Genomic DNA, 19,199 nt, shown 5'->3' on the forward strand with positions numbered 1-19,199 from the left:
CCCAACATGGAATCAGTGGATCTGCATCGAGTCTAAGTTAAGAATCTAAGCCGACTTGGTTCCTCCAACTTGACTCGAGAAAACCCCAACCGGTTATATGCCAAGCCGGGCCGTCCTCCCCCATCCCAAACCCAAACCAGGAGTACTTTGGTCGAACACCTTCGCTTCAAGGCAAGATGCTGCGCGAGTCCACGGGCAAGTCTCTCCTCCTCCTCCCTCGTCTTCTTCCGCTCCTCACTCGAAGAAACCGAAGGAACCATCATGAAATCCTAAACTTCATGGCTCTTTCTCTCTCAAATCACGTTGGTCGCAAGAAGAAGAAGAAGGGTTCTAGGCCACCTGATCGTGGGTTTATTTCCTATCACCTATCAGCTCAGCTATAGAGGGTTATCTTTTACCAGTGTGAAGGTGATTCTTGTTCTTGCTATGTTCTACACCAGTACATTTACAGAGGATTCATTCATCGAAAGACAATGTGATGCGCATGATATGCGTTTGTCACCTTATACCGATTATAGGCGTATCGATGATCATTACATCATGTAGATTATTGTAATACCTTGGAGAACTTCTCTGAGATGATCAATTACCATATATGGGCAAAGCTTTCAACTTTTCTGAGATAGTCAATGACCATATCTGAGCAAAGCTTTCTCTTAGTGTGTTGGAGGTCATACTTGTTCTCACTATGTTCGACACCAGTACATTTGAAAAGGTCCTTATGTTAGAATTCATTCATCTGAAGACATTGTGATGCACTAGAAATATGGTTTTGATCTTATATCCATTATAGGCATAACGATGATCATTGCATCATGTAGATTCTAATAAATTGGAAATTTTTTTCTGAGATAGTCAATGACCATTTCTGAGCAAAACTTTCTGTGTGTGTGTGTGTGTGCATGCATTTGAACTCATTTAACAAAGAGCATACTATTTATTACTGCTGGATCTCTCATCATCATGGTATAATCCTACAATCATGACTTGGAGAAAGAGTCTTATATGATTCTGACTCATTTTTTGAGACATCATATTATAAATGCTCAAGTTTACTCTATCACAGTTCATCCCAAAACCCATCTCATGAAAGGAAAAATTCATATATGATGTTAATGCATATTAACATCTGAGGTAGAGATACAAAACTAGATGGGAGAAATCTTGGTTGACATCTTGATTATAAAAAATATGTTGAGAGAGTCTTGAAGAGGTGTAGACAACATATGTTGCATGCATATTAATGAACCGATACACCAGATGAAAATGTCATGATTGATAGATATTTTTGGTTGTCATTGGACCAATAAACTCGTTCAAGAATTGATATTCAAGAAAGATACTCCCAGTTACGGATAATTTTTTTCTTTCTGCAGTCACCACTCTAATATGACTGCGGTAAGCCTCTTTTTCAATTTATCAAGCTGCAATCACCACTCAGAGTGAGCCTTAACAATATGGTGAAGTTGCTCTTTTGCAGCATAGGTGATGGACTTCGAACCCCAGAAACAACCTTTAGATTTATGGAGGGAAGACTAAGCTCCTCAAACTCCACCTTGGCGGCAGCCTCATGCACTGAGTTGTCCTACATTTATATTATCCTGAGTGTCAAAGAATATTCCACTAATCTGATGATATTTTGAATGAGGAGATTGCTCTCACTATGGGGATCAGCCAATGATTTGTTTGCAAACATTAGCTGCCGGGATTTGGATTAACAAAATGCTGTTTCTCCTTCTCCAGAGAGGCTGAGACACAGCAGGCTTTACTTGGTATATGCATACAAGTACCTCACATGGTATATTTATATAAGTACTCTATTTTCTATACTTATGAAAGAATCGTGAAATTGCTAACTTGACGCTCCTTGCTAGGATATTCAAGATTCTCGATGATGTTTATTATCGGGCCAACAAACCCAGCTCGACAAACAAAATTTAAGATCGTCTGGTAAGTAATTGGACAGTCCAATTTTCAGTTCTTGGTTTCATTTAACTTTATGCCTTTTCATAGAATTGGTGTTTCAGATTTGGTTGTACATAGTGTTGTGTTGTTAAGAGTCGAAGACCATGATCAACTGAACCCATACCAAGGAGCAAGCACTTGAAGGATAGAAAATCCATAACCTTTTCCATTCGAGTGGAAGCTCCAAATTCCATTTCCTAAATTCTCAGTGTTCCAACTTGTTCCTCGTATTCCATTTAAATGGAGCATTTTCTATGTTGCTCTCAAGAAAATATTGTTGTTGTGCAGATCCCAGAAATATCTAGAAGAAGACACTGAAGACAGCTACCCTAGACTGCTTTTAAGATGAGGCCATGGTGTAGCTGTTGCTAGAATTATCAGCATGGTCCTAAGAATTTGTTGTGCCATGAAGAAAACAGAGCAGTGATACGGGTCCCCAGGGCCATACCAGTGTTGTAAAGTTCATCGTCTCGTGCCCCATCTCACATGTTGATTCATTTGCTGCAGCATTGGAGTTGTTGGGGTGTTCTTGAGGACCCAAAACATGACAGAGCCATTTAGTCTTGACATATCTATTACATTTCTGATGGGGCATACAAAAACTTGGACATAGCTCAACCACAGATGCCAGTGTCTCCCATCTCCTCAACATCTCACGGAAGAGCTTCTGACCTAATTTGTCGGCGCAACAAAAGCAGAGCGGGAAGTAATTGCTTTCAACTTGAAGAGAAAAGTTCTCTGTTAACTCTCCCGAATTCATGAACATGATTGTAAAGTTGCTCCTTTGCAGTCTGATGACCGACGAATTCCAAACCTCGTATATTAACCTTCCTTGTATCATTCATGTATTGATCACTAAAAATATATGCCAGGTTCTAATCCTGTTGAAGAAACTAAAATGCCAGTGTTTGATGCTTATCCACATTTTGGGTATTGTGTATAAAATGCATTAATATTAGTGTCTTGCACTCCCTGATCTCAAACATCCACCCTAACACATGCAGTATATGAAATTATATGAACATCTAATCCTTGCTATTGTCTCCATTTGCCGTGCGACTGCTATGTGAGCTGGCCATGACTGTGAGAGCTTAGCAACCAATTCATCATGGATTCTTGGAATGCAATATTCCCTCCCCTACCTGTCAGCGTAGCTGATCAAAACATCACAACCCAATTGTACACGGCTGATGCCCTGACATATGTGGCTACAAAGATTTTGCATTTGATATATTATCATACAAGCATTGGATTTAGCGCATCATAATTTAATTTGACGTACAATTCAACAACAAAATTAGTGAGTTCAACGTCTGTAAATGTTCTGACGGTATTGACTCTTTCGACGTCGCAGGAGTTGGCTCCGCGTCATCTCCGAGTCAAAGCCCCGACGATGGTGGTAGCGGCGTCACCGCCACGTCGAGCCCCACCGAAAACACAAATCATCGGCGGTTGGCTCGTGGGCCCGGCGGGCCCCCTCCCGTCGTCGTCGTGACTCCGTCCGCGACAAGCCGCCATCGTGGATCCGAGGCGGATTCGCTGCCATTTCCTGTCGCTGAGAGCTGAGAGATGCAAATTGTCGTAGGCAACGCAAAGCACAGATAAGAAAGAAAATGACCCGCACGCAACGTTGCTCTCTCATTCAGAACGGAGAAAAGATATTGCAGACACAGGCAACGGAAAAGCGCCACCGCTACGGGGATCAATAATCGAAGCAGGGAATGCGCGCGAATGCTTAGACTTCGAGCGTGGTGAATGGCGGAGCGTCCGAATCCAGCAACTCTCGCGAACCATCAACGAAGCCTCACAGGCAAAGAATTCGATGGCATGCGCCGACAGATCGATCGAAGACCACCACGATCATTAAATATTGATGAGAAGAAGTCTTAGGCAGGACTTCCACGTTGGTGCCATCCATGAAAGTTCTACTGCAGCAGAACAACAAATGCTTTGGACCCAAGCTTTTGAGACATTAGCATCATTGACCAATCGAAGCCGCAGAAAAGGTCAGTAACTTTTGGCAATCGGCCCCAGAGAGCACTCTTTCTTTTGGTGGCGGTTTGTATTGTTTGGTAGTTTAATGTCCCTGTCCTCTCCTCCATGGAACAGTGATGAAGAAGACAGAGCAGCTTTTGACCGCGGAGCATCCGACCGCTACCAGTTCGACGGCGAGCGCCCCGGCGGGATCTCTCTTCCCACGTGACCGGTTGGGTCACACGGGTAGGCGAAGCGGTCAAAGAAGGGACGCGCGCATAAGAAAGGCACACCCGTCCAGCCCCAAGAAACTTACCCATCAAGTTGATTGGCTCGCCAACCCGAACTAGGTGAGCTTGCGTAGGACCGGTATCGTTGTGGGTTCGTAAATAATTGAAGGGGAGGGCAGCTAAGGCGAAAGCGAGCGCGGGGCCCAGCTCCAGCCCGACGACACGTGGCCACGTCGAGACGCGTACGGCGTGCGTCCACGCGGCCGTCAGCGGACGCGGGCGGTCGCGAGAGTCGCGGAGGCCCTCGCAGCGGACATCGACCGCCAAAAACACCCACTTCGGTACCCAGATCTCAGACCACCAAAACCATGGCAGGGATCAGCCGTCTTTGCCCACGCAGGAGTCACGGATCTCCGCTCGCTTTCTGGGATGGAGCCCATCACCGAGTAGCGAACTTGGCGAACCAACGTGAGCAAGAAAGCTGAACCGTGAATCACGGTTGACAGCGTGGCAACAGGAAGCATTGATGCCAATGTGGGTCTCTTTTCAGCTACGTTCACCGGGAAGAGCGTGATTTTGTTACCAATACGGGAAGAGCGTTAAACATCATAGATTTCTCGCTTCTATTTAATGCCATCCTTTCATATGTAATTAATTAGGATATCGTAATAAATAATAACATTAATAACAATATTTTTCGCAATCGTAAGTTACCTCGAAGAGCACGCTTCTCTCTCCCTCTTTGTCGCAACGAGGAACGCTATAAATAAGGCGCCTCGCCCGAACGCTGATCTCTTCTCTTCTTCTTCTCTCCCCGATCTCTGTAATATTCCCTTATCTCCGATTGTTTATTGTTCGTTGCGATTCCCTAGCGATTGATCTTCTCGCCTCCTCCTCGATTCGTTTTTAGGGTGTCGATTTGGCTATAGCTCGTCAGATCTCATCGGCGAAGCGGCTCGATCGCGTTTGACTTGACATCCCTTGCTGTAATCAGGTGAGCTTTTCCTTTTTTTGTTGCATCGATCCAGAAGCAATGTCTTCTCGGCAACTTTGGTTTCTTTCTCGGTGACGGGTTTGTTTGTTCATACAATCGTTCGATTTATGCCGTGGGAGAAAACGAATATAATTGTAGCTTTTCTTTGCTCCTTTTTTTGATTGGACGGTGATGTTTTGGCTATTTTTTTGTTCATCGTTTTGATTATTTCTTTGATGGAGGTTGTTTTAAAGGCTAATCGCTCCTTTTTTCGGGGTTTAAGTCCGATTTCTTTTGCGTAGTTTGGTTTTCTTGGATTCGTTTTGCTGCAGTTGGTGATGTGTTGGAGACTTCATTGGGCAGCCAAGACCACTGTTTGGGTGATGGCGTGCCTTCTTTCGCGTTTCTCCGCCTTGGTTTCCGAGGCAGCCCGTGGTTTCCGCCTTCTATCGTTACCCGGATGATGAGCCCCATCTTCGGTGCTTCCTTGTTACGTAATAAATCGATATAATAACTAACAGTAATTAACAACGATAGATTTAATTGCCACCGGAATCAGCACGGTGAATCTGATTTTGATTGCCAGTTCCCCAACCGCCAAATCTGCTCTTTGTTTTGATCCAATTGACGGCGGACGTTTTTATAAATATTTTCCCTTTGAGATTATCTTTTCTTAAAAGCTGATGGGAATAGACTTTCTCTTAAATGTGACTCTTTGTGTGTATGATCATGGGTGTTTGTGTGGGAGAAAAGTTTAAGACCAAATTATAAAATTATGAAAAATGATGTTTCCATTTCACGTTATTCAACATCATCGTCGTGGTTTTTTTAATGACCTTTTTATCAACTTGACTCGTTTTCTAGCTTGTTATTCATCTTGTCAGCATTTGGCGAGGCTCTTAAATATTGCTATATTATGTCTTTGTTTGTGTGATGCGTCCAATCTGGTTGAATGAATTAATTTATAAGCAGATTCTTAGAAGATTACAAGATTAAATTAATTTCATCCGTGACATGGTGCTTAGCCTTAAATACTACTTGAACAGGGTTGGTACCAATTTCTAATTGAGCATCAATGTGCGCATATTCCATAAATTTTCATAATTATAGCTCCTTATATGCTGATTGGGTAGATATTGTGCATGTATAAATCCAGGAAAATGAGCATGTGTCAGACATTTTTAGTACTATTGTAATGCCAGTATTCTATTAGTCCTTTTTTATATTGTAAAACCTAAGTTTGCCACTGTAATGGTCCTACTATTACTATCGATTCTTTCCCACAAGAATTTCATTTGGTGATCTTTTAAATCAATAATTTGGTGTTTTTTCCAATTTGTACAGCATAGGTTCTGCTGGTTAAAGTGATAAACGATTGGTTCTTCTTGATGACAACATACAAATTCAAATGATCAAATTGCCTTGTGTAAATGCTTTATAGTTGTTGCAATGATAAGGTATACACTGCGTTTATCTTCATTTTCTTCATTCTCCAAAAAATAAATATTTTTACTGTTTAATCGGACAAATCTTTCTCAGTTTTCAAGTAGCGTCTGCTTGATGGACTGTATGCACAATTCAACTGACAAGAAGACATTGAAGAGGTGGTTTTTCATTGATAAGAGGGTCGGATAAATATACAAAAAAAAGAAAAACAGAGGCTGATTAATTCTGTGAGAGCTGGCTGTCAGATATCATACTATTGAACATAACTTTGTTGGTGGTCTTGAATCCATGGATATGAACCACAGTTCCCCTGTTCTCACTGATCCTGTACCTTTGAGCAAGTCAAGATTGGGCTTGCCATCTAACTTAACACCATATTCCCCGGTAGCAGCACCGTACTCGTCTTCTGGTTTGTATTTACAGATTCCCAGAAGAAAAGCTGGTAAACTTGATGATGTCCGAGCCACTGGTTGGCTGGACGCGATGAAATCTTCATCACCTCCTCGCAAAAAGTTAATGAACAAAGATTTCACCTCTGAATCTCAACCAGACGAAACTGATGCTGCGTACCGCACCTGGATGGTGAGTTTATGCTGCTGTTGTTTATTAAAACTGCTACCCTATGGAATTTTTATAGTGTCATAAAAAAAACATTTTGAATAACCTCATATTTGTTTGCACTCTTTCTGCAGATGAGCTATCCATCCGCTTTAACTAAGTTTCACCTCATCACAACTTATGCTAAATGCAAGAATATTGTATTGTTTTTGGACTATGATGGAACTCTTTCACCTATTGTCGACAACCCTGACCATGCATTTATGTCTGTTGCGGTGAGTTGATTTCCTACTTGCACAAACTTGTTTACTACACTAACCAAATAACGGTTAGTGTAGTAAACAATATTTAATCTCTCGTCTGCTGTTTAGGGTTTTATTTTTCTTCATTGTGATCATTTAATTTGTTTCAGATGCGAAGCACTGTAAAAAAAGTTGCCGAGTACTTCCCAACTGCAATTATTAGTGGGAGGTCCCGTGACAAGGTAATGCTTTTTATTTGGGTGGTAATTATATATAAATGAATACACTTTAACGTGTTATTTAATGATATTAAGAAAACACTTGTTCGTTCTAGGTCTACGAATTTGTGAGGCTATCAGAGCTGCATTATGCTGGCAGTCATGGGATGGACATAATGGGCCCAATCAGAGAATCTGAGTCTGTTGATGACCATCCAGGCTGCATCGGAACAACTGATGAGCAGGTTGAACTAACACGACATGCAGTTTGTATTTGTGATCCTGTTAAATATCTTGTTTAACCATGGTTATGGTTCGAACAAATGATGATGTTATATTCATAATTCAGCATCTAAGAAAGAAAATTCTACATTATTGTTGGCTTGCTATCTAGCTGCTGATTCATTCTTGGTAACAGGGTAAAGAGGTCCACCTATTCCAGCCTGCTAGCGAGTTTCTGCCAATGATCAATGAGGTAGGACTGGCTGCCATCTTCAACGACTACTAGTTCCTGTCATCCATATTATTATTCCTGAAAGATTGTTTTGAATGATAGGTGTACGACTCTCTCGATGAGATCACCAAAGATATTATAGGTGTCAAAGTCGAGAGTAACAAGTTCTGCGTCTCTGTGCATTACCGCAACGTTGACGAGAAGGTAAAAGAAGTAAAAGCTTTTTTTTAGTTACCCAACCTAAAAGAAGAATTTGCACCTGATGATTTTTATGTATCTTTCAGATGTGGGAAGAAGTTGGAAAGCGTGTTTTTGGCTTTCTAAAGGGTTTCCCACGTTTGCGAGTCACCCATGGGCGGAAGGTGAACACAAACTTTAGGCCAGAAAAAAGTTGAGAAGATTTCTATGAACTCTTGTAAGATTGATTCTTCTTCTTTCTTCAGGTTTTAGAGGTCCGTCCTGTGATTGACTGGAATAAAGGTAAAGCTGTCGAGTTTCTTCTCGAATCACTCGGGCTTAGCCATCGTGATGATGTACTTGCGATATACGTTGGAGATGATCGTACCGATGAGGATGCATTCAAGGTATAATAGAAGAAACTTGTTACTCGAAATTACGCTAGTTTTGTTATATTTTCTTTCTTATAATTCGAAACTTGGCAGGTCTTGAGGGAGAGTAACCGTGGATTTGGTATACTGGTATCCACCCTACCTAAAGAAACTAATGCCTTCTACTCTCTCAGAGACCCGTCTGAGGTGACTTAATATCTGTTCGTTCCCCATTTACTTCCATTGTACGTGTGGTACGTGAATATAATACTCGCTATTCTTCTCTTGCAGGTACTAGAATTTCTCAAGTCCCTCGTGAGATGGAACAAGTCCCAAGCATTATTACAAACCAAAGATCATATAACTAAATCATAAGCCATCATATATATATATATATATATATATATATATATATATATATGATCATCTTTTTATTCTGCATTTGTTAATTGTTGTCAAGTTCAATGGCCATGTTCCCCCGTTTCTACTTGTTAATTCAGTATATGTTCTGGTCATCCAATGTTGAATGCAGGAGCAACTTTTGGCAAGTCATTTGTTAATCGTAATTTAGCTTTGAAACAGGTTCATCTCAAATCGTAATTTAAGATTTGAGTCTATTAGGAGCTAATGGCTAATTGAAGTACCAACAACAAAACGACAGTTTCTTTGAACACGAGCAAAGAATACCAAGAGTGACCCTCAATGATTGCATAAAGGAAATTACGTAACGAACAATAAAGGAGAAAATATTATATATCCATATGAAAGTTTACATCAACGAAGCATTCCACATTCCACAAGAAATGATAAGGAGATTACGACGATATGATGGGTGGAAATAATGATGGGAGCTTACGTTTAGAGCTTATAGATGATAAGGAAGCAGGGGAGGACTGCCCTGGGATCAAATACCAGGAGCTCCCCGTTCCCCAGGCTCACCGAATCGGCCTCCCGCTCGGGGTCTGACTCTCCTCTGACTCGGCCCGCGATGACCCGGCACACCAGCATCCCCCTCCGCCCGGCCCCGCCGCCCCCGCTCGCGTGCGCCCCGCCGCTGCCCGCGAAGGTCCGCACCCCCTCCACCTTCCTCCCCGCCGACCACACCGCGCTGCGCGCCACCCCCGCGTCGTAGACCACGCCCCCGGCGCGGCCGCTGTGGAACCGCATCATCTCGTTCCCGTCGGCGGCGCAGCGCGCGTCGTCGGCCCGGGCGCGAACCGACGCCCGGTGCTCCTCGAACCGCGCCACCGTCCGGGCCGGGTTGTGGACCCGGAACAGCATCTCGATCTCGCTCGGGAACGCCGCCGCCGAGCCGTCGACTCCGCCTGCCCCGGAGGAGCACCAGCTCGAGCTGAAGATGATCTCCACGACCCGCCTCGACGAGTGGCCTGCCGGCAGCTCCGTTAGCGTGGGGATGGGCTCCGCGCGGGCGCGCCCCACTAGCTCGGACGCAGACACCGACGGCGGCGACGCGCACGGGCGGGGTGTTCTTGGTTTGTGCTTGGATTTGGGCCTCGTGTTGTGCCGGGGCTTCTTCGGAATCGAGGAGGAGCAGGAAGGGTAGTTAGGGGCCAGCAAGATGACGTCTTTAACGGTGTGAGATGCGCTACTGCAGGAAACGGAGGAGAGCAGCGGCTTCTTAGCAGAAGAAGAAGACGAAGATGACCGCATCGGGGAGTACACGACATCTTCCACGGCGTTAGACTTGCAGTGCAGTGACTTCACCCACCCCGTCGCCATTTAACAGCGACGGTGACGGCTATGTCGGCCCAATACAATGTCGACGGTGACGGATGTGACGGCCAAAAACAGAATAGAAGTAACGAAGCAGACCACAAAAGAGAAGGAGAGAGCCGATGAAGAAGAAGGTTAGAGGAGGAGGAGGTCGTGGCGGTGAGTGGTCGATCCTCTTGGTAATGTAAGCTAGGGCGGTGGGTTTTCGTTTATGGGTTTGCTTTAGGTGGAGCTCAATTTATTTTCCACCACACTTATGGTCGGTTGGGTAAAGTGTAGTTGGGATAAGCATTGGGAACAAGTGGCCGATTGCTGTTAATGTTACTTTTTTTGTTTTACTTTCTTTTCTCATATGATTATGTTTTTTATATAATTTTAATATATATATATATATCTTTTCAAAGAATAAATCATAAAGATAGATTTTTATCAATATATTTAAAATAATCTATTAAAAAATCTTTATCAATATATATATATATATATATATATATATATATATATATATATATATATATATATATATATATATCAGGTTGATGTTCCTGTTGTTTGAACTTTGGTCAGCATTGCAATGATCTCACTCACACCTTTGATTGATGTTGGACCAGCAAGGGTTGATGATTTCAGTATTCCACCAAAACCAGAGAGGAGGAATAAATGAGATCTGACCGAGTGGTGCTGCCTGCCATGTCCAGTCCATGATAAATATCTCAGACCAATCTATAGTTTAATTATAGTTAATCTTTGACATTCAAGATCCAACAAAGAGAATGCCTTCTCATACATAGCCCTAGTGTTTCTGTGGAGAGAGAGAGATGAAAGGCAAAACTTCAATGCTCAGCAGCATTCTTGCTGGATTAACCGAGAGGAATGATGGTGAAGAGAGATTTTGGAGTCACCCACTGAGTCGGCAACAAAAGCACCATCACCATCACCATCACCATCATCATCATCATGTGCAATTTGCAGCAGCGCAAGAAGGCCTGTTGTTGATGGAAGTAAAGGTGACCCAGAAACCAAGCTCTTATCCTGTCCCTACCTCACTTGGAATCATTATTACCACCACTTCCGCTGATGGGATCTGCAGTCAAAGAGTCGTTCGATGTGTTACTCGGGTGAAATCACAAGTATGGTTCTTCTTGAGGAGACATTGCTCTACACAGTAAGCAGAGGATCGAATGGAAGAGGTACTACGAAAGGAAGGGCCTCTTTTCTTCGTCATCTCTGTTCCTTCAGCAGCACATCATCGACCCAGGAAAGAAGGCAGCTTTGAGATCAAATTGGAATGATGAGAAGAGGGAAGAGGTCTGGGAAATCTCGAGGTGATGGACCTGCTGGATCAAGTGAAGCCTGGAACGAGTGTGGGGTTTGAGGAGGGGAGCAGATGAGGCCACCACCGACAGACAGCCTTTCTTCTCTCACGCCTGCTTCGTGAGACTCGGAGAGCGAGAGAGCTTTTGGGCCGGGCGTGCCCCTCGGACAACTCGGTGCCTGCCGGACTCGCTCTCTTCCTCGGTTGGGCTCAGTGGCACTCAGTCGAACACCTGTTGCGCAACCTATATAAAAAAGGTATCTGATCATCATTATAGCTAATTATAATCTTTATACAATGTTAATCGTGTCATCGATACAAACCTTTTGGGATGGATATTTTAGAATGTCAAATATGATTTCATGAACTGTTAGTCGTGTCAAATATGATTTTGGAGTCACTCTTAATTAGGTTTTGATTCTTTAGACTCTCTAATTAATATGAGATTAATTGCAACTCTACCAAATGTACACAAATAATTAAATGATAAATACTGGAAAAAAAAAGGAAAGAGAAGAATAGATGATTATACATAATGACAGTATAGGATTTAGGAGTTATTTTTATACATTATAGGACGACGATCTTATAAACAAATGTTAGATACTAATGAGGGAGAAGATAGACAAATATAATCCTTGCATAGAAATAAATGCCAACAAACATGCCTTGGTTGTTTGTTTTGTGATGGTGATGATGTTGTTTAAGAGACAATAAACAATAGCGAATGGTTCCATACAAAGATGTGAAACGACAAGGAGAGGACATGTAACATGTGAAGGACATCAAATTGATCTTAGCTTTTCCTTATTAGTTAGTGAGTTATCATTTTATATTAGGAGTGATCCAACCAGAATGCATGGCTATAATACTTCATTATATTTTTGTTGTCATGCATTCATTGTGACTTTACAATGCCATTAGTATCAACCATTGAAATTGGGTAAGGGAAAAAGGGTTTCAGGTGAATTGCTTACTGATGGAGTGTCTCACCATCTTTGATCACCTTCTGTTCTATAGAAAATGCAACATAGACACAGAGCTTACATTCACATTATTTTAGAAAGAGAGAGAGAGAGAGAGAGAGAGAGAGAGAGAGAGAGAGAGAGAGAGGAATATTACTTGATGATGGGGACACTCTTCTATGACTTTATTCTCCTAGAAAGCTTAAAAAAAGGGCTTCATTTCAGCCTCTTGTTGGGGTATCTAGCTTTTGATGATTTCACTTTGTGAGGAGGAAAGTGATGCCAATCTGAACTTGATAGCAGCATCCTACTACATCAGTAGACATTATGTTCTATCATGAACTTGAGGGGAAGTTGAAGACTGTAGCTGAAGAATCCTTGGAAGTGGAACATCTCAAACAGATCATTCTCATTTGCAAAACTGACAAAGATCAAAAGTAATTAGGTAGGTCATGTGTAATATCTCAAGAAATGGAGAAAAATCCGGCACCGTTCTAAAGCAATTCTATGATACTTTTATTTATGCTAAAACTAAGTGCAGTGAATTCCATCTTCAAAGTTCCCTTCAATCCAATAATCCACAGAGCAATAATGTCTTCGAGGCCCATGGTTCTCTCCTCGGCATGATCAAGAGCTCACATAAGCCGGATCCAGCCCATGGATTAGTCACTCGTGTTTTTATTAGCGGCGATCCACTGAAATTTTGGAGACAATATCTTAAAAAAATTTATCTACATTGAAAGTTCTACAGATCTTAAATTAAAAATAAAATAAAATTATGTTTTCGTTCCGAATCTTAATGCAACTTTTTCATATGATTTTTTTTTTCCATTACGGCGAGATTTTAGAGTGATAATTAGCAGACATAGTGGTATTTATGTGATTGTAACAAAAAGCAAAAAACAAAATGGTTAGAGTTCTACTAATTGTTCATGACCATCTGTTCTTTGTTATCAATATACATAACCATGTTTCTGTCCCAAGATAAATTACTAGAATAAAAGAAATGAGAATCAAACCTGACCATGTTTTTTCTCTATTAGCTAGTTCCTTTGAGGTTCTCAATAATTCTTCATTCCCTACTCAATGCTACTGTTCTTACATGATTTCTGCTGCTGCCATCACTGCTTGTTCAAGTCGTCTTAGCTTCATCCCTGAAGCATTCTCCAAAAGACAAAAAAAAAAAAAAAAAACTGAGGTAGCCATGGATACTGTCCTATTTGAATCTCTGTCTGATCTCCAACTTTTTGCTCCTTTGATATTTATCTAGCTAGCAATCAACTAATGTATGTCATGAAGTTTATTGATGTGGCAGATATAAACGAAGGATTTCAGGTGACAAAATTTCAAGTCACTAGCTAGTTTTCCACTTAGAACACTAGGCACCAATTTATTCTGGTTTCCGAAGACAAAATAATTGGTTTGATCTTAGAACATCCCTTCAGTTCATCTTTCCATGCCATTTCTACGAATAAGTTGACAACTTATTTCAAGGGATATGTCGACAAATCCACGATCAAGATTCTGAAGTTCTATATGTGTAATTTAGATGCTGTAAGGGAGAGATGTTCATTGCCGATTCACTACTACATGGTGTTGTTGTTTCAGTAAAACTTATGAATCAAGAAAACAAACAAACGGTTGCTTCTGGAATGACTGCAGACAAACAAAATCATTCATCAAGAGATTATACTTTCATAGAGGCTCCTTATCATGTGATAAAACCAAGCAGGGATTTGTTCGACCTGATTCAAATGCTCAAGACATTCAAATGCTAAGAACAAAGCTCAAGACATACCTTGATCATATATGATATGATGATGCAAATTTGAAGTGAAATCAGAGTCCTCATCCTCCTCCTCAACCGTAACACCAGCAGAAAGAGGGGGGGGGCGAAAGACTCTGCTTCGACGACCATCCCCGTCATTATCGTTCATGCTCGAGCCGAGGCGAAGAAGCGTAGGCCACAGACACCAACAACAGGGATTCAGAGATTATTAGAATGGCATTCTAAGAGAAAAATAAACCAGGATGTCATTATTCTACTAACCATGGCCTGACATGGGTAATGTGCCTTCCTATCATGACCACTTAATCCTCAATATTTAACATCTTAGATGTGGAAAGCTCTAGCTATTGTATGGAGCAGCAGTCTAAAGTCTGTCCAGTATGCTGGAATATGATTATGGTAGGTATTGAATAAAGTTAAGGCCATCATTTAACATCTAAAGATTACATTTAATACAATAAAAAGTGTCCAGTTTCGAATCAGCACACAGTGCAAGAGAAGTCGATGTTCTGTGCCACTCTAATACGAATCATCGAGGACAAACTTTGGGGATGGGTGAGACAGATCTGTGTCTGTGCAAGTCAGAGAGAATCTTTAGAGAACAGCCATCCTTGTTCAATTGCATGTTAGAGATAAACATCTCATATTCACATCAAGGGTGAGACCATGTTCTGGCACTGCAAGACTTCTCTGACTCTTCTCATCTCTCATGCGTGCCGAGTGGGTTCCCCAATGCCTGGTTTGGATTTGGAAACATGAATGAAATCCACAAATGCCTTGCAACAACGGGAGTCCCTGCAATGTGCTTTAGACCTGCTGCTGTACTTGGCAACTGGTTGCACCACTTAAAACCACACTCCTCATCACTAGGTGGCAGTGAAGAAGGTCTGCCAACAACAGGTTACACCATCCAAAACCAATCCCCACAATTAGGTGGCAGTGAAGGTTTCAGGTCCCTGCACATCTAGCCAAATCCATTTAATAGGCAAGATAAAAGAAGCACCGCACCAATCACATGATTTCTTCTTCTTCAATGCATCGACAGAACAGTAGGGGACCGAGGACCAGAAGCATCAGACTGGGAGTCTCCAAGGAGAGATATAGATTGATTGCATTGGGTTTTGCTGGTTTCATATTCTTAAGACGGATCTCCAACTCATGCTAATCCGCGGTGGTGGAGAGACGACAACCAAAAGGGGATTCAGATGAGCTCCCACTAGTTAACTTCTCCAAGAGTTCAAATTTGTCCATGTCTTGTGGCTATCTATCTGGCCACATGTTTCTTCCCAATCCCTTTAGGGAAGAAAGACTATACATTGTCGGACAGAGTATCTATCGACTGGAACTCTTGTGGATCGATCATGCATGATGGTTCCTCTGTAACCAAACAAATGCACATGCCAACAACCACATGTTCCTCACGCTCGCAGAGATCTCTGATCCAGAAGTCACAAGGGATGCAAATTTGCTAAGCCAACAACACAATCAAACTGTCACCTATAGGAGACATCAAATGGGTCCTAATCTACTTTTGCAAATTTAAGGTTTTGTCTCCTCTGTTAGCACACCATCAACAATAATTGGTACCACTGCTACTGCTACTGCTACTGCTACTGCTAGCTACCATCACTCCCACTCCCAGGATGGATGATCATCATCGACCAATGTCTTCGAGCCGCCCGATAACTGTTTTGATGTCTGGCCTCATGGTAGGCGACGGAGAGCAACAAGCCATTGCCAGGTGAAAGAGCATCGCCAGACCTTCTTCATTACTAGAATTCTGATTTATACTCTCCTTTAGGAGCTCCGAGGTGAACACATCAGAGACTTTATGCTCGAGAACCAAAATTCTCAAGGACGAGGGCAGATGAAGATCCTTCGATCGCAAGAAATCGTTATTGATGGGATCCTTTTGAGTGAGCATTTCGAGCAAGACGATCCCCAAGCTGTAGACGTCAGTCTCCCTGCTGGCATCTTTCATCTTCATCAGTTCAGGGGCTTTGTAGCCCTGAGCTGCTGAGGCTTCAAGCATTTCCTGGGTTTCAGCTGGATTCAGTATGATGTGCAAACCGAAATCCGAGAGGCGAGGCTGGAAATCAGCATCGAGTAAAATGTTGTTCGATTTGAGGTTGCCATGGATTATGGTCTTCTCATGCCCATTGTGCAGGTGATCCAGCCCCCCGGCGATGCCACAAGATAATTTGTAGATGATATCCCATCTGTGCGATTCAGCAACACCAGCTGCCAATGATAGAAGAGATTTCTGCATGAGCAATTCTATATTCCAATTTGAAAGCAGGTAGCAAAAAGGAAGCATGCTCTGATCCAAATTATCAACAATCGAAAAGAAGATCATTAACTCGAATATTAAGCTCAAATGCCACAAAGTTGCAAGGTTGAACCTTAAGAACATCACATCGCTGAAACGGTAGATGGAAAAACTCACCTCTCAGGAGCTGTGCTAGAGTCCCTGCAGCATAGAAAGGATGCACAAAGAGCTTCTCCCCCCTCGGCCCCACATACATGGCCCTCATCGGCACCAGATTCGGGTGCCGGACCGATCCCAACGTCCGGACTGCCGGCAGCACCTCCTCGGTCCGGCCAACGCAATCTGGCCGGACGAACCGGAGCAACACCACCGAGTTGCTCTTCTGAATGCTAGCCCGATAAAGCGTCCCGTACCCCGACTTGGCGACCACCTCCCCCGGCGCGTCCAAGATGTCGTGGGCCGTCAAACTCTCCCCTCCGGCGAACTTGATAAGCTCCTCCACCTGCAATTCCTCCTCTCCCCCATATCGAACACCACCGCCGTCCTCCAAGGAGCCGCCTTTGCTCCTCCTCGACGAAAATCTCCTCCGATAACAGTAATACCACGCGTACAGGAGGAGGAGGGAAAGGAACGAGAAGGTTAAGCCCAAAAGGACCCTGACTCCCTGGTTTTTCCCCATGTCCCCTCTCCGACGCTTTGATCTACCTGCGAGGACTAAAAAAAGCTTCCATTTTCTGTCAGAAAAAAAAAGAAGAAAAAGCGCTTTTTTTCCTCGATGGAGTGGGGATTAGATTAGGAATTACAGAGATTCGAAGCTTCGGATCTGAGAGGAGCGACGAAGCGAGCAACAAGATTCGGTGCCTTCCGCTCGGATTGAAGTCCGACGAAGGAAGAAGAACCCTGGCGATACCTCTGGTCGGGTTTCTCGGAGTGTGTGGAGAGCAAAAGGAGCTGCTTTTGGTGGTTCGAGGAAGGGAAAAGGGGAGGGAAAAGAGTCGGGGGTATATGAAGGGCGTGGAGTAAACGTGGAACGTTTTGGTTTGATGTCTTAGCTGTTCGGTGCCTTACGCCGTGTTTTGTTGTCGATAAGGAGGCGACACGCGATGACGCCGATTGCCGATCGGCTGTTTGGTCCGTCCCAGCCATCACGCGTTTATTTTGCATGTAAACGACATCATACGACATCACAATAAGAAGTCCTAATGTTCCCATTTTTGTGTGCTCTATCGAAGCAACGAAAGACTGATGTGAGAGTGAAATAATTGCCTACAATTCTAATCACTACAATTGGTGGGTTTATACGAAGTTCTTTATTATTTTTTGTATCACAGTAAATCAAAAATGATAATTATTTTTATTATAATACATTTTTTATTTTCTATCATTATTGCGTCGATTTCATATCTATAAATTATATATGAAAGTGAACCTATTATTTTAATAAAATCTTTTTATTTTTAATACTATAAAATGATCTTTTAAACCGAGTATTAATGTAATTTAATTATAGGGACGGATGAACTTAAGAACTTAGCGAATTAAAATACTGTATTATCGATCCCGAGGAGAGGGTAGGGTGATGGGGTTAGGATGATGCATCATGGTGTTGTTAGGACTGAAACCTCATATCATTAGAGAGCATGTGGACAAAAGAAGAGGAATTAGCCGTCCACGTCGTACGAATTAGATGATGATTAAATAGGACAAGTCTTTCTGTGGTGGTGTTGTTATCCATGGAATTATCCTCGTCCATGGCCTTAACCACTATATATTAATAATTCTGCTCGACTCATTCGTTGCATGAGTTGGCATTTGGAATATTATTAATTAGGGTATATATATAGTACGGATGGATGTGTTGCGAAATGGGATCGATCGATGATGTCGGAGATCCTTCCTTAGCAAGCTGTCACGAGTCGATCGGGCACTTAATAGTGTCACAAAATATTAAGATAAAAAATTTATTAAGAAGCTATTATATATATCTTAGTAGAAATTTAAAAAAATTATTAAGAAGCTAAATAGTCTTTAAAAATATGAAAAAAAAAATCATATATCAAGAGTTAAATCTTTTTGAATCAAATTTTTATCATAGCTTTTGGACATATTAAAAGCCCAAAAATCAAAGAAGATTACATGCATCCATCATGATTTGATGGAAATAAAAAAAAAAACAAAAAAAAAAACACCAAACTATTTTGATTCTATAAAACTTAACAAAATTCTAGATCAAAAAAATTATTATGGAAATCTATCTGGTTTCAATTAAAAGTTTTTTTCTGAAAAATTTATATCATTTGGACCATTCCTTTATGTGGATACATTGATTTTGGGATCCAACCAAGATCTACTAGATATTGTATACTAGAAGTTGATTTTTGGATCAAATTTTTATCATAATTTTAGAATATATTAAGAAGCTCAAATGTCAAAAAAAAGAAAAAAATATATAAATCCATCATGCCCGATGGAAATGAAAAGAAGGTAGAGAAAATAAAAATAAAAAACTTGGTTTAACT

General features: G+C 41.9%; 3 protein-coding genes and 1 long non-coding RNA gene across 12 annotated transcripts; 2 read left to right on the forward strand and 2 right to left on the reverse strand.

The window, feature by feature from the left end:
* The first annotated feature begins 67 nt into the window (after positions 1 to 67).
* On the forward strand, positions 68 to 2,857 carry LOC135634622 (uncharacterized). Of its 2 annotated transcripts, XR_010495410.1 has the most exons (4): positions 68 to 408; positions 1,481 to 1,798; positions 1,875 to 1,950; positions 2,254 to 2,857. It is a non-coding gene; the product is annotated as an uncharacterized LOC135634622 (long non-coding RNA). The 2 variants fall into 2 exon arrangements; XR_010495409.1 differs by having other exon boundaries at positions 68 to 1,798.
* A 2,071-nt stretch (positions 2,858 to 4,928) lies between these two features.
* LOC135637051 (probable trehalose-phosphate phosphatase G) lies at positions 4,929 to 10,680 on the forward strand. 4 transcript variants are annotated; one of them, XM_065149399.1, is made up of 13 exons: positions 4,929 to 4,992; positions 5,080 to 5,163; positions 6,487 to 6,599; positions 6,682 to 7,170; positions 7,281 to 7,421; positions 7,559 to 7,630; positions 7,723 to 7,851; positions 8,025 to 8,081; positions 8,163 to 8,264; positions 8,345 to 8,422; positions 8,504 to 8,644; positions 8,723 to 8,815; positions 8,900 to 10,680. In XM_065149399.1, exons 4-13 carry the CDS (start codon positions 6,877 to 6,879, stop codon positions 8,981 to 8,983), a joined length of 1,191 nt encoding a protein of 396 aa, XP_065005471.1. In that variant the 5' UTR covers positions 4,929 to 4,992; positions 5,080 to 5,163; positions 6,487 to 6,599; positions 6,682 to 6,876; the 3' UTR covers positions 8,984 to 10,680. The 4 variants fall into 4 exon arrangements, with proteins under 4 accessions (XP_065005471.1, XP_065005470.1, XP_065005469.1 ...); XM_065149398.1 differs by having other exon boundaries at positions 4,957 to 5,163; positions 8,900 to 8,984; positions 9,032 to 10,680; XM_065149397.1 differs by having other exon boundaries at positions 4,957 to 5,163.
* Positions 9,334 to 10,348, reverse strand: LOC135637052 (uncharacterized). The gene has a single exon (XM_065149401.1). It carries the CDS (start codon positions 10,346 to 10,348, stop codon positions 9,467 to 9,469), a length of 882 nt encoding a protein of 293 aa, XP_065005473.1. The 3' UTR covers positions 9,334 to 9,466.
* A 386-nt stretch (positions 10,681 to 11,066) lies between the features above and the next one.
* Positions 11,067 to 17,644, reverse strand: LOC108951700 (putative kinase-like protein TMKL1). Of its 5 annotated transcripts, none has more exons than XM_065148401.1 (5): positions 17,484 to 17,644; positions 16,858 to 17,385; positions 14,421 to 16,652; positions 12,780 to 13,317; positions 11,067 to 11,901 (listed from the first exon to the last, which is right to left on the reverse strand). In XM_065148401.1, the coding sequence occupies exons 2-3, from the start codon at positions 17,357 to 17,359 to the stop codon at positions 16,066 to 16,068; spliced, it is 1,089 nt and encodes a 362-aa protein (XP_065004473.1). In that variant the 5' UTR covers positions 17,360 to 17,385; positions 17,484 to 17,644; the 3' UTR covers positions 11,067 to 11,901; positions 12,780 to 13,317; positions 14,421 to 16,065. The 5 variants fall into 5 exon arrangements, with proteins under 5 accessions (XP_065004473.1, XP_065004471.1, XP_065004472.1 ...); XM_065148399.1 differs by having other exon boundaries at positions 16,858 to 17,394; XM_065148400.1 differs by having other exon boundaries at positions 11,067 to 11,426; positions 11,677 to 11,901; positions 16,858 to 17,644.
* Positions 17,645 to 19,199: the final 1,555 nt, after the last annotated feature.

The sequence above is a fragment of the Musa acuminata genome, chromosome BXJ3-4 (genome assembly GCF_036884655.1).
Source record: "Musa acuminata AAA Group cultivar baxijiao chromosome BXJ3-4, Cavendish_Baxijiao_AAA, whole genome shotgun sequence".
NCBI classification, from domain to species: Eukaryota; Viridiplantae; Streptophyta; class Magnoliopsida; order Zingiberales; family Musaceae; genus Musa; species Musa acuminata.